Source organism: Strongylocentrotus purpuratus, unplaced genomic scaffold (assembly GCF_000002235.5).
Source record: "Strongylocentrotus purpuratus isolate Spur 01 unplaced genomic scaffold, Spur_5.0 spur5_scaffold_3, whole genome shotgun sequence".
Taxonomy (NCBI): Eukaryota; Metazoa; Echinodermata; class Echinoidea; order Camarodonta; family Strongylocentrotidae; genus Strongylocentrotus; species Strongylocentrotus purpuratus.
The window spans coordinates 29,460,018-29,480,290 of NW_022145609.1; the positions used below are offsets into that span (position 1 = coordinate 29,460,018).

At 35.0% G+C, this 20,273-nt stretch overlaps 1 protein-coding gene across 3 annotated transcripts in view; it reads left to right on the forward strand.

Annotated features, from left to right (window-relative positions):
* LOC580904 overlaps positions 1 to 20,273 on the forward strand; it is a 47,664-nt gene that overhangs the window by 19,115 nt on the left and 8,276 nt on the right. The window contains exons 11-21 of one of the 3 annotated variants that reach the window (XM_003724274.3): positions 2,585 to 2,703; positions 3,599 to 3,779; positions 4,913 to 5,041; positions 5,553 to 5,928; positions 7,209 to 7,229; positions 9,514 to 9,640; positions 10,488 to 10,620; positions 11,731 to 12,016; positions 13,329 to 13,509; positions 14,742 to 14,843; positions 15,205 to 15,258. In XM_003724274.3, the coding sequence (XP_003724322.2) occupies positions 2,585 to 2,703; positions 3,599 to 3,779; positions 4,913 to 5,041; positions 5,553 to 5,928; positions 7,209 to 7,229; positions 9,514 to 9,640; positions 10,488 to 10,620; positions 11,731 to 12,016; positions 13,329 to 13,509; positions 14,742 to 14,843; positions 15,205 to 15,258 (1,709 nt within the window). The remainder of the gene's footprint in view (positions 1 to 2,584; positions 2,704 to 3,598; positions 3,780 to 4,912; positions 5,042 to 5,552; positions 5,929 to 7,208; positions 7,230 to 9,513; positions 9,641 to 10,487; positions 10,621 to 11,730; positions 12,017 to 13,328; positions 13,510 to 14,741; positions 14,844 to 15,204; positions 15,259 to 20,273) is intronic. The other 2 variants (XM_030996265.1, XM_030996266.1) reach the window with 2 other exon arrangements.

Consider the following 20,273-nt stretch of genomic DNA (forward strand, 5'->3'; position numbering starts at 1 on the left):
GTTCTATCTCCCTTGCATCCTCCCCTATTCATACTATTTTCCTTCTTTCCCTCTTTCTTCCATATGTGTCATCTCTCCTTCCTTCTATTTTCTATTCAACATTTAAACATACACGTATGTGTAAATCTTACCCAGTGCTCTGGAGGATGGTAGAAATGAGCATCAGGTCATCATTTAATCTTTTTAGGTGATACGTAACGAAGTCTACGTATCACCTATTGATTTCGTCAAGATTTTTATTTATTATTATTATTCTTCTTCTTCTTCCTCTTATTCTTCCTCGATTTTGTTCGCAGGATATCTCAAGACTGAATAAAGCCATTGTCATGAAACTTTCAATGATGATAGATCTTTGTCTAACGTAGAACTGCGTGACTTTTCAAAGACTCAAAATTATCGTGACGTCATCCAGGCGCCATTTTGTGAAAATCAACTTATGATCATATCTTCATAACGGAAAGTAATTTTTCATTCATATTTATCATGAATAAGATCAATATCCGTCTGGTCAATTTCAGGTAAAAAAATGCGTGCAAAAATGCGCGTACGCTTTTGTCCGCGCGTATACGCGCGCGAAATTTTTTAAAATGCTCCAAATCATCCCAAATTTTTTTTACATACGTTTCAGGCCATATGGAGCATTTGATAAAAAAATTACGCACACGCGCATGCGCGCGCGTTTTCGCGCGTACTGGCATTTTGCAACATAGAATCGCCAATTTTTTTCTGTCATCATATTTGGTACATTTTTCCAAGCATTTTGATAACTTGTTCACCTTTTAATAACGCAATGAGCGTCCGTCAAAGTTGACAGCACGCGCGGATTTGCGTTATCTTTATCCACAATACATGGGCAAAAACATGCCTATATAAAATTCATTGTAACTCTTTAGAATAGATAGAAACTCCTAATATTTTTTCATATTTGGATAGATTATGAGTTGGAGATATGATTTCATGTCTCATTTGATCCTCAATTAACTCATGACGTCATCATAATGGCCTCCAAACTCAAAATTTTAATTTGCATATCGTCAGCATATTTTTGGAAAATTGATTGTATCTCTGTAAATATGGATCAATTTTCTTTGAAAATTTTGATATGATCTAGCTGAGATAATTTTCTACAAATGCAGTATTCACAATTTTTATTTTTGACAAAAGTATCATGGTGTATTTTTGCGATTAAAGGAGGCATGTCAATTTTTCACATTTTGCGTGTATTCTCTACGGGACATGACTTTTTCTCAAAATTGGATTCTACACTCCTGTCTTTCGCGAGCAAAATCTCCATTGTTTTAGCTTCGTTTTTGCTGAGCTTCGGATATGTTGTAGCTGAGACAATGAGCTATCACAAGTGTGCCCTTTTTTTTTCGATTAGATGCCGGGATCATGCTTATATTTCACTTGCAAAGTAGGATTTCAGAATTCCATTTCCCGTTTACGTGTAATCGCTATGGGAGATGTTTTGGTATATCGGTAACGCACTTGACTTCCAACCTCGAGAACCCTGGTTCGAGTCCGGGTGTCTCCAACAATTTTTTTCTTCACTTTTTTTTCCTTTTGACCTTCACTGTACCATCTCCTTTGATTATTTAAACACGTAGAATCGCAAATAATGTCATAAACAACCCTTTTTACTTTATTATAACCCTATTTTCACTTAATCCATTACTTTTTGCATGTAATCCCTATGGGAGATGACTTTTTCTCAAATCTGGAGTCTACATTCCTGTCTTTTGCGAGCAATATCGCCGTTTTTTCTGCTTGGATTTTGTTGATTTTTGAGTATAGCTGAGACTATATGCTATCTTAATCAACCCTCATTTTTTCAATAAGATGTCATGATCGCGCTCATGATCGTGATCATTATCATAATGATGATAATCATTTATCAATTACATTTTCATTTCTTTGAATACGATAAAATCGTCAAAAGGTGTTCTTCATGATGTAAATTAGAGTCAAATGTGTAACTGGTTACTGCACAGGGTCAAAGGTCATATATTGTTTCAATCTATCTTCTCTAGATCCATGATGATCAAAAAGACACAATTTAATCTTGAAATATGAATAGATCATAATGGGAGAAGCATATAAATGGGAGAAGCATTTTACAAAATAATATATTGTGTAATGCATTATTCGTTATGTAAACCATTATCATACGTATTACCTAATTCGTCTAAGTGACGAATTAAAGTCTAGTTCTAATTATTTTCATATTCTGTCTCATATCTCTCCTTCCCTTTATCTTTTATCTCCCATCTCTTTTTTTTTCTATCTCTTGTTCCTTCCCAACTTCCCTTTATCTCTTACATGTTCTCCCTTCCCCTTTCCCCTTCCCCTTCCCTCTTCCCCTTTTCTCGTTGAAAACTAGTTCATGATAATTTGTTCGTGTCTAAATTGCAATTGGAGATACGGCTTTGGTAACTGTGGTATTTTTGCATATTATAAGTAATTCTCTCCACCAGGTAGAAGTGACTAAAATGATTTATTTATTCGTAAAACTCTTCCTACGTATAAAAGTTATTTCATTTTTAATTCCTCACATTGTATTGACTTTACTGTTTGTCATTGGCAGGATGGAGGACTGTATGAGAAGCTGTATCTGTGTCTGTATTACACTGTAGCTGAAATCATTAAACATCATGATGTTGGAAGCAAGAAGAGCGAGGGGTCTGTTGATAGAACGAACCCCATGTGAGTATGAGACCATCTACTGCTTTAATCTTTTCTTTGTTTTGTTTTCCATTTAGGGATGCATATGGTACGTTACACCCACCCCGTCAACAAAAGAGAAAGAGAGAGAGAGAGAGAGAATTAAGAATTTTTGAAGTTAATACATAAAGTTACAAATAAAAGGAAAAGTCTTATAAATGCATATATGCTTATTGTAGAGTTTTTAAATGATACATGTATGTAGACAAATTTAAATATCCAATCCTGGTTAGAAGTAGATGAATAATAGTGATAGTCCAACATCTTCTGAAAAGATTTGCTGGATCACACAAACATGAAGTCCTGAAAATAAAGGACATGACTCTCCCAGACCTGCCAACCAGTATGATTTAGTTGTATTTAGTACGATTTTTAGACGCAAATACGACAGTACGATTTTCCTTAAAAATTTACGATTTAAAAAAAAAAAAAATTTTTAAAAAATCTTTTTTTTTTTCTTTAAAAAAAAAAATTAAATTAATTTTTTTTAAATTAATATTTTGTGTGTGCGTCCGCCATTTTCAATGGCGAAATGTCCATTCTGTCCTGTAAAGTATCCGCAATTTGGGGATGTTCATTGGTTCATCGAACACACCAGTCATGACGAAATCATGCACATTCAACCAATGATCAATAAAAAAAATTCTTCCTGTAGGTAGAAACTGTAAGAGGCATTGCAATCCGTGTTTATTTTCAAGAATACAACTTTTGGGACTAAAGAATACAGTTTTTGAACTCCAGAGGTTGGCAGGTCTGCTCTCCTTATTAACATTATGAACAGGGTAATCATTGAATGTTGTGCAGACCCCACTTCCAACTAGCTTAAACTAACTAAATGACTATGTTAACAGAATGATCATACTTGAATCTTCATCAGATATCGTGAGTATCGGTCCTTGCTTGCTGCTGAAGTAGTCCAGCTTTTGTGTATCGTGCCTTCATTCTACATCTACCTGACCAAAGATCCGTCCATCTCTCAGCTGGTAACCCAGGCAACGGGGAAGGCATCCACCATGGATGGAGTTGAAGCTCTTATGGAAAGAATACGAAATACAGGGGTAAGTAGTCAATCAGGGAAAACCTGGAATAGTGGCATTTTCAGTCAGGAAATTTGACGAAATCACTGGAATTTTATTGGCCTCATAAGAAAGTGGACAGTTTTTAATAAATATGTTGTGTTAAAGGTGCAAATCCACTGGTGGATTGGCTTATGATGGCTTTTTAGTGTGAGAAATGCCTCCTTTAGTTTGCACTGAAGTTTCATTTCAAACAGACTTAAAATTATTGAGAAGTTCTGCCAATATTTAAACATATGCTTATGAAACATCACAAAGAAGCAGACTATTTGACATGTGGTGTGAAATATGATTAGAATAGGGAGCTGGTTAATACCTCTTCTACCTTGAAGAGGCTTAACATTACTGAAACCGCCATTCATATATGTCAAATTGCTCTTTTTTGTTGATTGATATAAAAAACAATTATGCATTCGCATTCCTGACCTGTCTTTATGTGCCACTACCCCTTACAGGACTACCTAATTTGGTAAGTTCAGGGTAAGACCAAGGTATGTCCCAAGTTCTATAGAATTGTATAATGGAATAAATTGACATACACATATAGCAAACAAATATACCATGCACTGAGAGGCGCTAGTTGAAATTATGGATTGAGGTGGCAGGATTAGCACTATTTCTGTCGCAGAGGAATCCATAATTTCACTAGTGGCTTGAAATAGTGCATGATATATTTGTTTTATATTTTTCAAACCAACTTTCATACAAAAAATAATAATAATGTTTACTGTCACTGAGCAGTGAGGTAGTGTAGAGTGCGACCGATAGCACATCGATCTTGATCGATCACATGTATATGACGTTATCCATGGTATAGTGCACTATACCATGGATGACGTCACGATTACATCATAGCAATGTTATGTTTGGTCACATGTTGCTATGTTGACCATCACTAAACAGGATTTCATTGATCAAAAATATAATATATCATATTTTGTCCCACTCAAGCTCTGTCATGACTATCAGCTTGATACGTACATATACTAATGTGATCCGCAGCATATGGGACATAATAGCGTGGACTTGCCCTATGATCATTCTTCCTTGTCTTATTAATACCCTGTGAATGTTGGATTCTTTCAATTGATTTCATACATGTAATATGATTTCAGGGTCAGGGAGGAAGTCATCGGATCATAGAAGAGGTTTCAGAGTACCTTATGGACAGTATCCAGAGAAATACCAAGAAAGTCATGCACAAGAAGATTTCCTCCAAGAGCACTTCCAAATTTGTATTGGAGGTAACATATAATGCTTTACAACCAGCAGAGCTGCCAACCATTATGATTTTTCCTGGAATTATTCAGTTTTTTAATCAAAATTTCTAGTACGTTTCTTCTTCATAAAGTACTATTTTTTTTTGTGTGTGCACATACCGCACCTCAACCAAATGCCCTAACATGTTCTGAATAAGGGTCAAATGCTGCAGAACCATGTTAAATGTAATGCTTGGCTTACATGCATTTTCAGATATGAGTCCATGTCCAATATGCTTTCATTTCCATCTAGGAATACACATAGTAGTGTATTATAGCCCTCATAGTTTATACATGTAGATATAGATTAGTGTAGAACCTTTAAAAATCATAGATAGACCTGGGAGCGGAAGCAGGGGATCTGAGCAAGTTTCAGAAGAAGAAAAACCTGCTAGAAAATAAATTAGACATGTATTATTAATGTCTCAATAGTATGACAAGTCTTTGAGAACATCATGTAGATAACATGTTATCATCTATCTTGACTTTGCTGCAGACTACTAGAGCCTTACCAAAGAGACCGCAGTCATCTCCTGTCTTTGCAAGTCAGTTCCTGGCTGTAGGCCAACCCAGCCCTGTTGGGAAGCCATATTCTAGGCCTACCAGCAGTCGTCCCTCCCTCAAGCTGACTCATCGCCCTACCACAGCATCCTCTGTTCGCTCCTCAGCCACCAAGATACCATCAGCGACGGCCCTGAAGCCCCGTGCGGCATCCGCTAGGGTGTGTCGTTACCCCAAGCAACAGGAAGAGTGGAGACCGGCTAAGCCTCCTAGGCTAGGGGATAAGGTGCTCTTAGGACCACAGAGCCTGGCCTATATCATTGCCTTGCCTGAGTATGATGTAGCATTGCTTCAGATGGAGGCTATTCCAGGTAAGACTTCATTGATTTATATCATCACATGGAGCTTCTACCAATCTGAGTGGGGGTATCCAACTGTGCATATGACCTTGCTCACATATTACTTGATATTCATAATCTATAGCACACAGTGTGGGTCTGTTTCATAGAACTTGATATCAATAACAAGTTACAGTAACTGTTATAAGCTTCTGAAATCATGCATTTGATTGGCTATGAACTAATTTGATAAAGAGATGTGACAGTTTCTGGACATATTTTATGAGCTGTAGATTAGTCCTTATTGAGGCTCTTCAATGGAGCTGTAACCTGTATTTGCTGTAAGACTGAAGTGCCAAATTAGACTCGGCTCATGCACTGTATGATGGGGTTAAGGGGGTTAGAAGTCCCCTTCCCCATGCCATCCATAGACTCCCAGAAAACTATTGGCCACCAAAGGGTGGTTTCACAAAGATTCTAAGTCGAACTTAACTCTAAGTTGGACTTAAAAATTATGGAGAGCCAAATGTAGCCTTATAATGAAATATATTCAAAAGCAAAAATTTACATATTTTAGACTTTTCAGAAATTCCACATCAAGAACACAAAATCCCCAATGATAATAGAAAATATGAATGATTTGAATCAACATTTCGTGCCTTTTAAAATAACCTTTAAAAAATATTTTCAAAGATGCTATCAGCTTTCCATAATTGTTAAGTTCAACCTAGGATCTTTGTGAAACACCCCCTGTTCTTGTTAAGAGTCCTACTTGATACTGCAAGACAGAAAGTGGTCTTTTCTTTTAATAGTGACGCCATTGTCTTTCTGTCTGTTTACCTCTTTATACTTTTTTTCTAATGGGGTTTGAATATGGAGATCTGTACATGGAACAAAAATATTCTTTGGAACTAGATTCATTAGTTTTAAATTATTTAACCCATTGGAAGTGATTTCAGTTCAGGTTAACACACCTTTTCTTTAAACCCAGCCCAAATTAAAGGGGTATTCAACAGGGTTAGGCTACTCTCAAGTTCTTTTTCTTTCCTTCCCTTTGTGGTTGTGATATTCTTGTGCCTTAATAAGTTTTCTTTGTAATTGATTTTCCCAACTTTTTAGCATGGACATTCCCTAAAGATTTTTTAAAAAAAAGTTTTAGATATTTTGACATATAATTTGGAATTTAAAAAAAAATTAGATTTGTTTGTTATTGTACTTTATTTTACCTTTGTTTTTGTTTTACCCACCCAACCAGCTTATAAGAATTTGATTGCATTAACTTACTGAACACAACTTCCTTTTTCTTCATTCAGATCTATCCAAAACATGGAAAGGTTTGTTTTGTAGTTGAATTGAACATATGAAGTGAACTGAGATCATGTTGTGTATTAATGAAGTCATGTAAACATTAACCAAGCCTTAATTAATCTCTTCTTGTATTGTTATTCATAACTACCGGTACATGTACATATATGTGGTACATGTTTGTGCATTCATTTTTAGCTCTTTACATGGGTCTTTCAAAAATCAATATCAATGACTCAATAGGATTGAAATCATGTTGTTTTCTTTCAATGTTGGTTTTCTTTGTTATGAGGAATAATAAGAGCTCAGCCAACTCACTTTCATAGAGAAAAATATGATTTTCATGAATGAAAATGAGGATCATGACGTCTTCAATAGTAATTTAGTGGCTGTGAAAATGTCTTTTGCCTTTCTAAGTTTTGGTGTGCAAATAAATAGGGTTGTTCAATAAGAACTTTTTTTTCTTCTAATTGGCAAATACATGTTTTAAACATTACACATTTAGAAAACAGAGGAAGGTTTGTTAGAATTATAACTTTATATATCTACATAAACATATATCCAGTATTTATATATCATCAACTATTCTAACTGTCTTGTATACAGGGATTTATAACCTACCGGTCTGTTTAGGAATTAATATGAAGGGTCGATTAATCCATTACCAATTATCCTTTTTGTCTTTAATACTTTGTCATCATGATATTGTCAGTAAATGATGTCTACTGTTCAACTTTATTTATGAATACTAAAAGAACAATGGTACACTTTCACTGAATATCTGCACATTAAATACCAACTTCCATCCAGTAGAACCTGGATCTCATTTCACAAAACTTGTTTTCAATGACAAATGATGGTGTTTGTTATAAGCTAGTGAAATCCTTGCTTCTGATTGGTTATTAGCAGATTTGTCACTGATTTGTGTAATTTGTCATTGAAAAAAGGCTTTGTGAAACAGGTCCCTGGTTGATGCACCTGATGAGAAAACTTTTCCTAATACATGTTCTGATATTATATGAAATCATACAGACATAAATTACCAGCAGCCTACCGTACATGTACATACATGTGTGATATGCCACCAAGAAATGCTCAGTTTTGCTGCATATTATTTTTTGCCCCTAGAATTTCCAAGAGTGGCATTTTCTAGGCGCTACGCTGATTTGACATTATTATGTTCTAATGTATCTTGTCTCAAACTAGATGTAAAAACAATTTATAGAAAAGAATAGTTGTAAGATAAAGAGCAAACAATTTTGGTAGGCCTATTAGTGGTTAAAATTTCTGTGAAAAAATAGAGAAAAGAAAAGAGTATCATGGTAGATTTGATTTCTTAAATTCCACAAATTCAATACCAGAAAATTTAGTCCATTGATACAAAAATACAGTTTCTATATTATTTTCTGATGTCACAAACAGCAATTTTGTCTAGTTTGTGGGGAACTGTGCAAATGAAAAAAAATAACAGTAACAAGTTTATCTGATGTGCAATCAAACACTAACTGAATTTATGTTTGTTTTATAATTCTTTTAACCCCATGAATGTGTAATTATTTGGTGATATGAAATGCTTGTCTCTGTGTATTTGTTTGAAAGTTTTTTGTTTTTTTAATGAGTGCAAAAATTCTCTGTAAGTATTTTTAAAGTTCAAGTAGTTTGCTAGATACTGCAATAAGTCATAAGTTAGGTACAGGTGGATTACATGTGCTGATGTGATTTTAAAGCTGCTACTTCGATGGTAGTCCAGAGTTTCAAGCAAAGTATTATTTTGTGAGTTGGGAAGGATTTTATTTGAAAATGGCATGTAGAAAATGCAGCATGAAAATTTGAAGTCCTAGCTATAACTTTCAATTTCTTATGAAAAGTGTTCCATATCCTGTGTTGTTGTGGGTTTTTTCTAATATTTTCTGCTGCCCAAACATTGAAATTTCCTAATAATTTGTTGTTATTTAACCGGTACTTGTAATTTATAAGAATGTGCAAAAAATCTACACAAATATGTGGGAAAAAGAGAGAGAGAGAGAGAGTGTGTGTGTGTGTGTGAGAGAGAAAAGAATCAGGGTCTTACCATGGAGATAAAAGTAGAGATCTCCATGGTCTTACACATATGAAACATGGACGTAAGCAAGTGAGCAATATGATCTTATATTTGTCATAAGATCATAACAATTATATGTTTTCACCACTGTTGTATTACCTATATTATGTCTATGATTTCCATGATTTTTTTTTAAAGGATAAGTTAATAAAGTTAATATACACAAGCGGCCCCACATATTTCATCATAATACAACGTTGCATTTGTTACAGCACCTAATGGGTCGGTCGTAAGCTTCAGTAGAAACACGGACGAGCACTATGCTTATATGAATATGGTTCATATGGAGTGGGACTCTCGATACAAGTACTGGAAACCTAGAGGTACAGTTGGTGACAGGTGAGTGGCATGCACATTGTCTCCTATCTTATACTTAAATCTTATACCACAAACTTTTGCAACATGAAATGATGGTAATTGTGTCATTGAAACAACGGTGTCTAGTTTGACTATTGGATATCAGTTATAAGACTAATATTAATAATAATGATTATAAGTCCATAAAATCACATACCTTTGCAACACACTAGTAGAATAATAGTTATAATGGATGTCAATAAGAAGAATAATATTAATAATAATAATAACGATAATTGTAATAATAATAATAATAATAATAATAATAATAATAGCCTAATAGTCCACTCCAAATTTTAATAAACCGAAAGGGAAATTATTTTTGCCCAATTGATCGTGAGCCCGGCAGCCACTGAGCAGCGCCAGATCGACGTTGCTCTATCCCTTATTGTTGAACGCCAAACAAGGTAGCAACAACTCCCATCTGTTAACGTCTTTTGGTATGACGCGGCCGGGGTTCGAACCCACGACCTCCCGGTTGTGAGGCGGACGCTCTACTGACTGAGCCAACACTCCGGTTATAATGATGATAATGATGATAACAATGATAAATAATGATAATGATAATAATAGTGATCAATGCTTCTAAAAACCCATCTCTTTCTAAACAGTGCTATTTAATCATGTCGATGTAGCGTAATAATTTGTGTTGTTTTAGTTCACTTTATTTTAGTTAATTAAAGAAAGTTATATGTTTGTGATAGTAATATGTACAGCACCATTAGCGTCAAAGCCTGGTGGATACCAACGCTATATAAATATCCATATTATTATTATTAATATAGAGAAATGAATGATTGTGTCTATGGTATTTTCACTTATTGTGTAGGATTACCCTTCAGAGTGTTGAGAGCATGTCTGAGATCAAACCGCCACCATCAAGTCCTACCTCTAGCATCAGTCCTAGATCATTAGATGGCACTGGCACAGAGTGTACTCCTCACCCTTCACCCAGAGAATTAGTAAGTATCAACAGACGATGTACTTTATTTGCTCTCCTCTGATTTTAAGTTGGGTTTAATAAAATTTTAAAAAATGAGAGAAACAGATTGGTGAAAGTTTGAGCTTTATCCGGTCAAAAATAGGAAAGTTCTGAATTTCTGAAGTTGTCATCAGTGGAACACAAATTGCCAACAAAAATTCCTAAAATTTCATTTTTCTCAGTTATATTTGATAACGGATAAGATTAAAAAAAAAAAACATTTGCAATAATAATATTTAGGGTAAATGTATGATTGACAATTTTCAAATATACGGTTTTTAATTTTTGTTTATTACAGGGCAAATTGGAGGGGAGCTCGCAAGATACGTCACAGAGAGTTGTCAATTTGTGTTTGATTGCACTATCAAAAATTCAGAAAGTTTATATTTTTAGTCAGATTTTACTCCAGCTTGCACTGACAACTTTTTTTGCTTCTATTCAAACCAATTTAATATCAGGGTGGACTTCCCCCTTTAGTGCACAGAACACTCTCACACTTATATGTCAAGACTCGTACATAAACACACTCCACTACATACACTTTGATCACTCTGTAAACATAATTACATATGGAAAATCTATCCTTCATGGCATCATCCCCATGTGGAATTCTTTACCTTTAAAAATTAAGAATATATCTTCTTGTTGTACTTTTAAAAGTCTGCAGACCTAGCATTTCTTGCAGTAGAGTTCTATTTGTTTACATGTTTATGTTAACCAATTTTATATTGTAAATCTAATAGAGAATTGAATTGTAATTATTATTACATCTATATATAATAATGAAAAGATGTTTTTGCTCCGAATGTAGTGGATATGTCAATGCTTCAAATTCTAGCTGAGCCCTATACTTTTTATACTTTGTTTCAATAGCAAGGAACAAAATGGAAACCATGAAAGGATCTTGAACACCTTTGATTGCATTTGCCTTTGCAAAATTGAGCGCACATATGAATTTAGTGAATGGGATTAGTACTAGAATTGAAGATACATGTATAAAATGATAATGAAACCAAGATCTACATGTTTGTATGTAAATCATAGCGCTCTAGTCGGATGAGTGGATTATGTGTTTTCTTTGTCTTCATAGAATGAGAGTCTGCCCATACCAATCTCTCTGAGATTCAGGGAGAAACTCCAGCTGAGCCCGGAGAAAATCATCCCCATAGTAGAAGAGAGAGAGGCTGAAGAACCTCACGAGAGAGCATCAAGTGTTCAAGAAGAAACCAGTCAAGAAATAGAGGATGATATAATCAACAGAAGAGAAATAGAAGCTGTGGAGCAACATGCTGGTGATCATGAGGTTGGGAGAAGAAAGGAAGATGCTTTGATGGAACAACATGAATCACACTCTGACAAGAAACAGGTTGAACAAGGTACCGTGTGTTACAAGTAATTTTGTTAAAGCCCCTCTAAAGTGTTTGGAGCCCTGAATTCGCCAAAAATTTGATGGCAAAATTACTCTTAAATTGTATCATAATGTGAAAGAAGATGTCATTTAAGACACACTTCTGCAAACTCCCCCCCCCCCCCCCCCCCAAAAAAAAAAAAAAAAAAAAAAATGTGTTTGAAAACAAATATTGATAAATGAGTACTTAATTAAGTTTTGTGTTGTGTGCAGAAGACCTAAATTTTGCATTTTTTCATCAATATCAATATTCGACTTCAAACAGATTTTTCTTGAAAATCCTTGCAGAAATGTGTCTTAAATGAAATCCTCTTTCACATTATGATACAATTAAAATGAAATGTTACCATTAAATTTACTTTGCTCCCAACACTTTAGAGGGGCTTTAACAGATCCTCTGAGTTCAGTATTGGTTGTTTTGAATATGTGCACTGTTAAAAGCTCTTGTGAAGATGAATTATGGGGGTTTGTAAAGTGTACCAATCGCCTGAATAAATTATATGTGTACAGCTAGATTGAATATTTATGTGGCATTGTATTGGTTAATGTTTAAGGACTGTGAATAAAATGAAGGATTACAAAAAAAAAAACTTACAGAACCCAAGCCTGACTTTGTTTCTATGTATGCCCTATTCTTTTAGAGGGTGTATGTGTATGTCAACTAGTCTTCTCAGCAGGTTGTTTTACTGTTTATTGAGAGCATATTTAAACTGGAATATCTCTTTGTATAATTAATATTTAAAACTCATTTTGAATTGAGTATAGCTACAAGGAACGCCTTACCTCAAGAACAAAACATAGTTTTGTGACTGGAACTTGAAATACAATTAATGTCTGGGTAGTCACTTCTTCAGTCTTTTATCAAGTAAGTTCTTTCATCCAATTTTTATTTATCCAGAGGAAAAAATCAGATAAAAAAGAAAAGGGGAGTTCTTTATGAGGTTTGCTTGACTTCTTTTCTTGAGATGATAAAAGCATTGACAGAAATTTTCTTTCAACTTATTAAACATACAAATATTTAGACAGCCTAGTATGGTTAGATTTTGCTTAGGGTAACTAAAATAAATCCAACAATGAACTATACAAAAAATGCAAATTCTGTACATTTGTGACATCTCTTGAGAGGCCAATGGTGAGAGCAACCAGTGGCATGAATGTCCTGCCATACTTTAGGTCCAACTTAAGTCCATCTTAGTCTTTGTGAAACACCCCCATGTGTCTCTAAAGATAGAATGGATACATGCTTTGTCCTTACCTCTTTGATTTCTGTGTCACACTAGAAACAACATTGACCGAGATACTGAGTGCTAGGATGACAGAAGACAAGAAGATAAGTCACCATGACGACCAGCATCCTCATCACAGCCTGGATGACTCTCTCTATAACTGCTTACGCTGTGCCATGGAAACCATACAGATAAACACTGATGTGTCTGCTCCTTCAACTGCACGGGACGAAAGGTTTGATTATTACCATTCTATTTTGCTCTTTCGAAAATACAAGTATGTTAACTTGCCATTTTCCTAAATGCAAATATATTAATAGTGACAATACGTTATCGCATTTCTAAAATTGTGTGTCACATCAAGTTCATATACAATGATAACAGCAGGGAAGTTGGAGATACAAGAGGTGGTACATGTTCATGATAACATAGATAGATATTCAGCAGTACAGCAATTCTTGCAATTTCTGTAAAGCATGAATGGTACAATCTACCCCACCCTCCCATTCTCCTTGAGTTGAGGTTGTGTTTATCTATCTCACGAAGCTGTCAGGGTGAGTATGATAGATGCATTTACAGCCTCAATGAATGAATGAAAAGATACACCACTTTTTTATACAGCAAAATTCCCAGATCCTTGTTCCTTGATAAAACATAAAACATGTTCAGGAGGCTTTCAATTACAAGAGTACAATTAAGTGCCATTACTCCTGCACATGTTTTTGTGTGCAGTACGTGCTACCCCAGTACATGTATAGGTCCACGCACAGTATAAGCGTTTTAGCTCCTTGTGCACTTCTGCACACACACTTAGAATCTTTGGATAGAACTGGAAACTATTGCATGGTTTTTAATGACAAAAACGTGGTAAAGTCTTAGTAAATGAATCACAGTGACTGCATTAGACCATACATTGGAATAGGATCTTGGAGTGAGTTATATAATGATTCTTATCATGCTCCAGCCCACCATTATGTAGACCTGCCAACCAGTACGAATTAGTCGTATTTAGTACGATTTTTAGAAGCAAATACGATTTTCCTCAATAAAACATGATTTTCATTTTTTTTCTTTTTAATATTTTTGTTGTTGTTGGTATTTTGTGTGTGTGTGTGCCATTTTCAATGGCAAAATGCCCATTCTGTCATATAAAGCATCTCACATCGGCAATTTGGAGATGTTCATTGGTTCATAGAACACACCAGTCGTGACGAAATCATGCATATTCAACCAATGATCCATACAAAAATTTCTTCCTGTATGTAGGAACTGTAAGAGGCATTGATCTGCGTAACAGTCCGTGTTTATTTTTAAGAATACAACTTTTGTCAGTAAAATACAACTTTTGGGATTAAAGAATACAGTTTTCAACTCCAGAGGTTGGCAGGTCTGCAAAGTGTTTGTGGATACGTTATTTTTGTTTTGAAATCTAGCAATATGTTGATTTGCTTCTCAATTTAAACGCAGAAGTCAAACAGAAAGAGAGAGAAATGGATCTATGGTTAGCCAAGTAGCAGAAGCTAATACAGCATCTACAGAAGATCTGGATATATCAGATGCTCTCCATAGGTAACTATCAATACTACCATGTTTCCATGTCCATGTGATGGTCTACTCAGTTTACACTGATATTTAAAGCATTAATTATTATTGATGTTGTGAATATAATTTTTAATACATATGTATTGTTATGTATTTGGTATAATGTTGTTAGAAACCACAAATATATTTTGTGCTTCTTTTGTGTTACTTAATTTAATGAGTTAAGAGTTCCATACTTTTCTACAAAATTTTGAAGGGGTGCAGTTATCAAATGATTATCTGTGATGTAATGTAAATCAAAAGTTTTGGGTTCCTGATTTCTATGTCTAAATTATCATCATCATCATATTTTATCATTATTTTGTTGTAATTAAACCCATTCCAAAAGAGCTCCAAGCAGACCAAACACAGCCAAGAGTGCGCCTGATTCATACAGATCACAGTAAGTGTTTGCAGAGATTTCGCACTCTCCTACTGGTCTTGATGTGTGTGTGTGAGTGGGTGCATGTGGACGTATGCCTGCGTGTTTGTTGGTGGGACGAGTGGGTGTTTGGTGGGATGTGTGGGTGTGTGTTTGGTGGGGTGAGTTGGTGTGTGTTTGGTAGGGTGATTTGGTGTGTGTTTGGTGGGGTGAGTGAGTGTTTTGTGGGATGATTGGGTGTTTGGTTGGTTCAGTGTGTGTTTGGTGAGATGAGTGGGTATTTGGTGGGGTGAGTGGGTGTGCATTTGGCGGTGTGAGTGGGTGTGTGTTTGGTGGGGTGAGTGGGTGTTTGGTGGTGGTGAGTGGGTGTGTGTGTGTGTTTGGTAGGATGAGTGGGTGTATGTTTGGTGGGGTGAATGGTGTGTGTTTGGTAGGGTGCGTGGATGTATATTTGATGGGGGTGAGTGGATGTTTGGGTGGGTGAGTGGGTGTCTGTTTGGTGGGATGAGTGGGTGTTTGGTAGGATGAGTGGGTGTTTGGTAGGATGAGTGGGTGTTTGGTAGGATGTGTGGGTGTGTGTTTGGTGGGGTGAGTGGGTGTTTGGTGGGGTGAGTTGGTGTTTGGTAGGGTGAGTGGGTGTTTGGTGGGGTGATTTGGTGTGTGTTTGGTGGGGTGAGTGAGTGTTTTGTGGGATGATTGGGTGTTTGGTGGGTTCAGTGTGTGTTTGGTGAGATGAGTGGGTGTTTGGTGGGGTGAGTGGGTGTGCATTTGGCGGTGTGAGTGGGTGTGTAAAGTGAAAACAATTCGAGTATCTGGATAATGGTCCGATCTGTTCACCCAGCCAAAACTATTTTGTTTTAAAGCCAGGTGGTGGTGTGATGTTTTGAGAGGGAGGAACGTGTTGGGATCCGGTATGCATGCTTGCCTATCATTATGTCGGGCTGACGTTTGGTGTTCTTTCGAGTTGTCGGGAACGCCCTTTAGGAGTTTTTTTTTACGGAGTGCATACAAAACGATCAGGTGTGTGAGCCTATTCATTCATGGGTGAGGCTTATTATGCAAATTATAGAACTTGGTAAATGATAGCATGATGGGTTCGGTTTGCACGAACAGTTTATTAGGTTGCCGAACTGGTGTCGTTTGGGGGAATTTGGTTTATTGGGATCGTGTTTTTATTTTTAATTAGAAGGTGCGTATTGTAATTAGGTACGCGGGCCGGTCAATTCACTGTAATGCATTTTAGGAAAATCATTTAACTTAGTTATGACGAGCGGGTTCCGTAATACAATTCAAGGCATTTGTTAAGGGATAAAAGCTCTTTGTATTTTTTTTTGTTTTGTTTAATTAGATTACGGTTATATAACAATACAACGTATTTCTCATCGACTTGTGCAAGAAGAAATGTTCATTGGTTTATTCTGTCATTGGTCTAGTTAAATTGACAGGGAAAGGGGGAGGCTCTTGCTCTCGGATGTTTACGTACACCGAAGAGCAGATTTTGGTTGTTTTGTGTGGGGGTGTTGTGTGTGTAGTGAATATGCTTGTGTGTATGAATGCGTTGGGTTGTGTGGTACGGGGTGGATTCTGCTTGCATTTTTTATATTATTCGACGATAAGTATGCATATATGTTTGGCTGCAGATAGTTTTTTCTATACATTTGCTCACGGTGGAAATAGATTGTGTGGAAGTTTCTTTGGAGTTTATCGATGTAAGGTTTTGGATACAATTACACATAAAATAACATGGCAGTGAAATTATCTTTCATGACATTAAATGTTAGAGGAATAAGAGATAGGTTAAAAAGAGTGAATATTTTTGAATGGTGCAAAACTAAAAAGAATAGTATAATTTTCTTACAAGAAACATATAGTACAGTAGAGATAGAAGAGCGGTGGAAACAAGATTGGGGAGGGCCAATGTTTTTTAGTCATGGGTCAAACCATAGTAGAGGGGTTCTTATTTTATTTTCTAATCATTTAGATTTTGAAGAAAAAAAATTTAAAGTAGATGAAGAGGGGAGATACATTATTTTTAAAGGTGAAATACAAAGGGTTAAAATGCTATTGGTTAATGTTTATTTTCCAACGAGAGATAAAGAAACTTTACAAATTGAATTTTTGAAGAAGTTAGATGAAAGTATTTTTGATCAGTGTGATCGGGACTATTTAGTTTTATTAGGAGGTGATTTCAATAGTATATTGGATGGAAAATTAGATTATGTGGGGTCAAAAACACCGGTGAAATCTCGGGTTATTGATTTGATTAAGGAATTTTTAAATAAATACGATTTAGAAGATATATGGAGGAAAAAAAATCCGAATGTAAAGCAATTTACTTTTCGACAAAATTGGCCGGTGGTGCAAAGCCGTTTAGATTATTGGTTTATACCTTGTAGTGTTGAAAAATTGGTGGGTACGTGTGAGATTTTGACATCTATTACGCCAGATCATTCTGGCGTTAGGCTAGAATTTAATGATCTTGTTGATAAGTTTGTTTTTGGGAAATCATATTGGAAATTTAACAGTAGTTTATGTATGGATAAAGATTTTGTTGAAGAGATGAATAAGAAAATACAGGAATTAAAAGCTGAATGGTCATTACAGATCTTGAATAAATTAGTATTTTGGGATTTTTTAAAGATGAAAATGAGAGAATTTATTATAACATACTCGCGGAAAAAGGCAAAAGCAAGGAGGGTTGAAATAGAACTGTTAGAGAAACAAATCAAGGATTTAGAAGGCGAACTGGTAGTGGGACCCACTAAATATATTGTTGATTGTATTGAGGAGAAAAGGGATAAACTAAATAAATTGTATGATTTTTCTCGACAGGGCATTAAAATAAGATCAAGAGCACCTTGGTTTGAAGATGGAGAAAACAATACGCAATATTTTGAACAGTTGTTAAAATCGAATAAAAGGAAAAGTGTAATTAGGGAGGTGTACAAAGAAAATGGGGAAACTACTAGAGATAAGGAGGAAATTTTAAAGGAAATTAAACTATTTTATAAAGATTTATATTCTTTAAGGGCTGATATAAATCAAAACGACCCTTTCTTTTTCAATGATATTTCAAAGTTAAATGAAGACAATAAGGAAATCTGTGAAGGTAAATTAACTAAAGATGAATGCTTGAAAGTTTTAAAAGAAATGAAATTGAATAAAACCCCGGGAAATGATGGGTTAACAGTTGAATTTTATTATACTTTTTGGCCAGCTTTGGGTGATTTGTTAGTAGAAGTATTGAATGAAACATACGAAAGGGGGGAATTAACGGCATCTCAAAAACAAGGGGTAATTACCTTAATTGAGAAGGAAGCGAAAGATACTCTCCATATAAAAAATTATCGACCCATCACGCTTTTGAATGTAGATTATAAAATTGTATCTAAAGTTCTAGCAAAAAGAATGAAAGAGGTTTTAAATGAAATAATTCATCATGATCAAGTTGGATATATAAAAGATAGAAATATTGGGGAAGCTGTACGATTGATAGATGACATGTTATTTTATTCTATGCATTATGGGGAACAAGGGAAAGGGTTTTTGTGTGCAGTGGATTTTGAGAAAGCTTTCGACTCTGTATCTCATAGATATTTATTTCAAATATTGAAATTGTTCGGTTTTGGAGATTCATTTTGCTCTTGGGTAAAATTATTGTATAAAGGGATAAGTAGTTGTGTTATGAACGGTGGTCACTCCACGGGGTATTTTGAAATAGAAAGGGGAGTAAGGCAAGGGGATCCATTATCGCCATATTTGTTTTTGGTTGCCATCGAAATTTTGGCGCATGCAGTAAGGAGGGACAACGGTATTAAAGGGATTACATTTGGAAAATCTGAAATTAGGCAAGTGTTATATGCAGATGATATGACAATATTTTTGAAGGATATTGATTCGGTTAGAAGGTTGCAATATATTTTTGAATCATTTGAAAAAATTAGTGGTCTTAAAGTGAATAAAACAAAGACACATTTTATGTGGATGGGTGAGGATGAGAACAAACCTGATGGGCCTTTATTTGGAAATTTGGTTAAGGAAATACATATTTTAGGGGTTAGTTATTCATTAGATCGAAGTTTAAAAGATGATTTGAATTATAAAGAAATTCTAAGTAAAATAAAAAAATTGCTTGTATGGTGGAAACAAAGAGATTTAACTATTATGGGTAAAATACATTTGCTAAAAACTTATGCGCTTTCAAAATTAAATTATATTTCATCTCTCGTTATTGTCCCTCATTGGGTATATAAAGAAGTTGCAAAAATTTCATTTGAATTCATATGGAGGGGGAAAGATAGAATTAAACGGGCAATAATGTATCAGGATTATGACTTTGGAGGATTAAGAATGATTAATTTTGAAATGTCCGTTAAAATACAGCGCATAATGTGGATAAAACGTCTTTTATATGGAGAGAAAAGTTTGGGATGGAAATTGTTTTTTGATCATTGCTTACAGTTTGTGGGTGGTAGATTTATTTTTTTATGTGATTATGATTTAAACAAGATTAAACTCGTTTTAGATATTCCACCATACTATATGGAAATGTTGCAAGCATGGCAAGAGACAAGTAATTTAAGATATTTGGAGGGTTATATTAATCCAATTATTTTTAATAATCAGAATATATGTATAAATGGAAAAAGTATATTTGATAGATACTTGTTTGAAAGAGGGATTGTTCAACTGAATCATTTGGTTGAGAAAGGTCATGTTAAGCCTGTTAAATATTTTATGAACCTCGGTATGAAAGGTAATAATTTGCTTATGATTATTGATATTTATGATGCGATACCCAGGTTATGGAAGGATGATTCAGGGTTAATAGAATTCCTCGAGGTTGATTTGATAAGCTTTAATACTTATTTCCATATTTCTAGTAAAAAAATACAGTTTGTGGATGTGGGTTCAAGAACAATCTATGATTATTTCATCAAAGCACTGCAGCGAACGTATGATTTGCAGGTAAGGGATGGGCAAAATGACTATGATTTTAACGATAAAGAATTAAAAGAAATATTTGTGAGACCAAG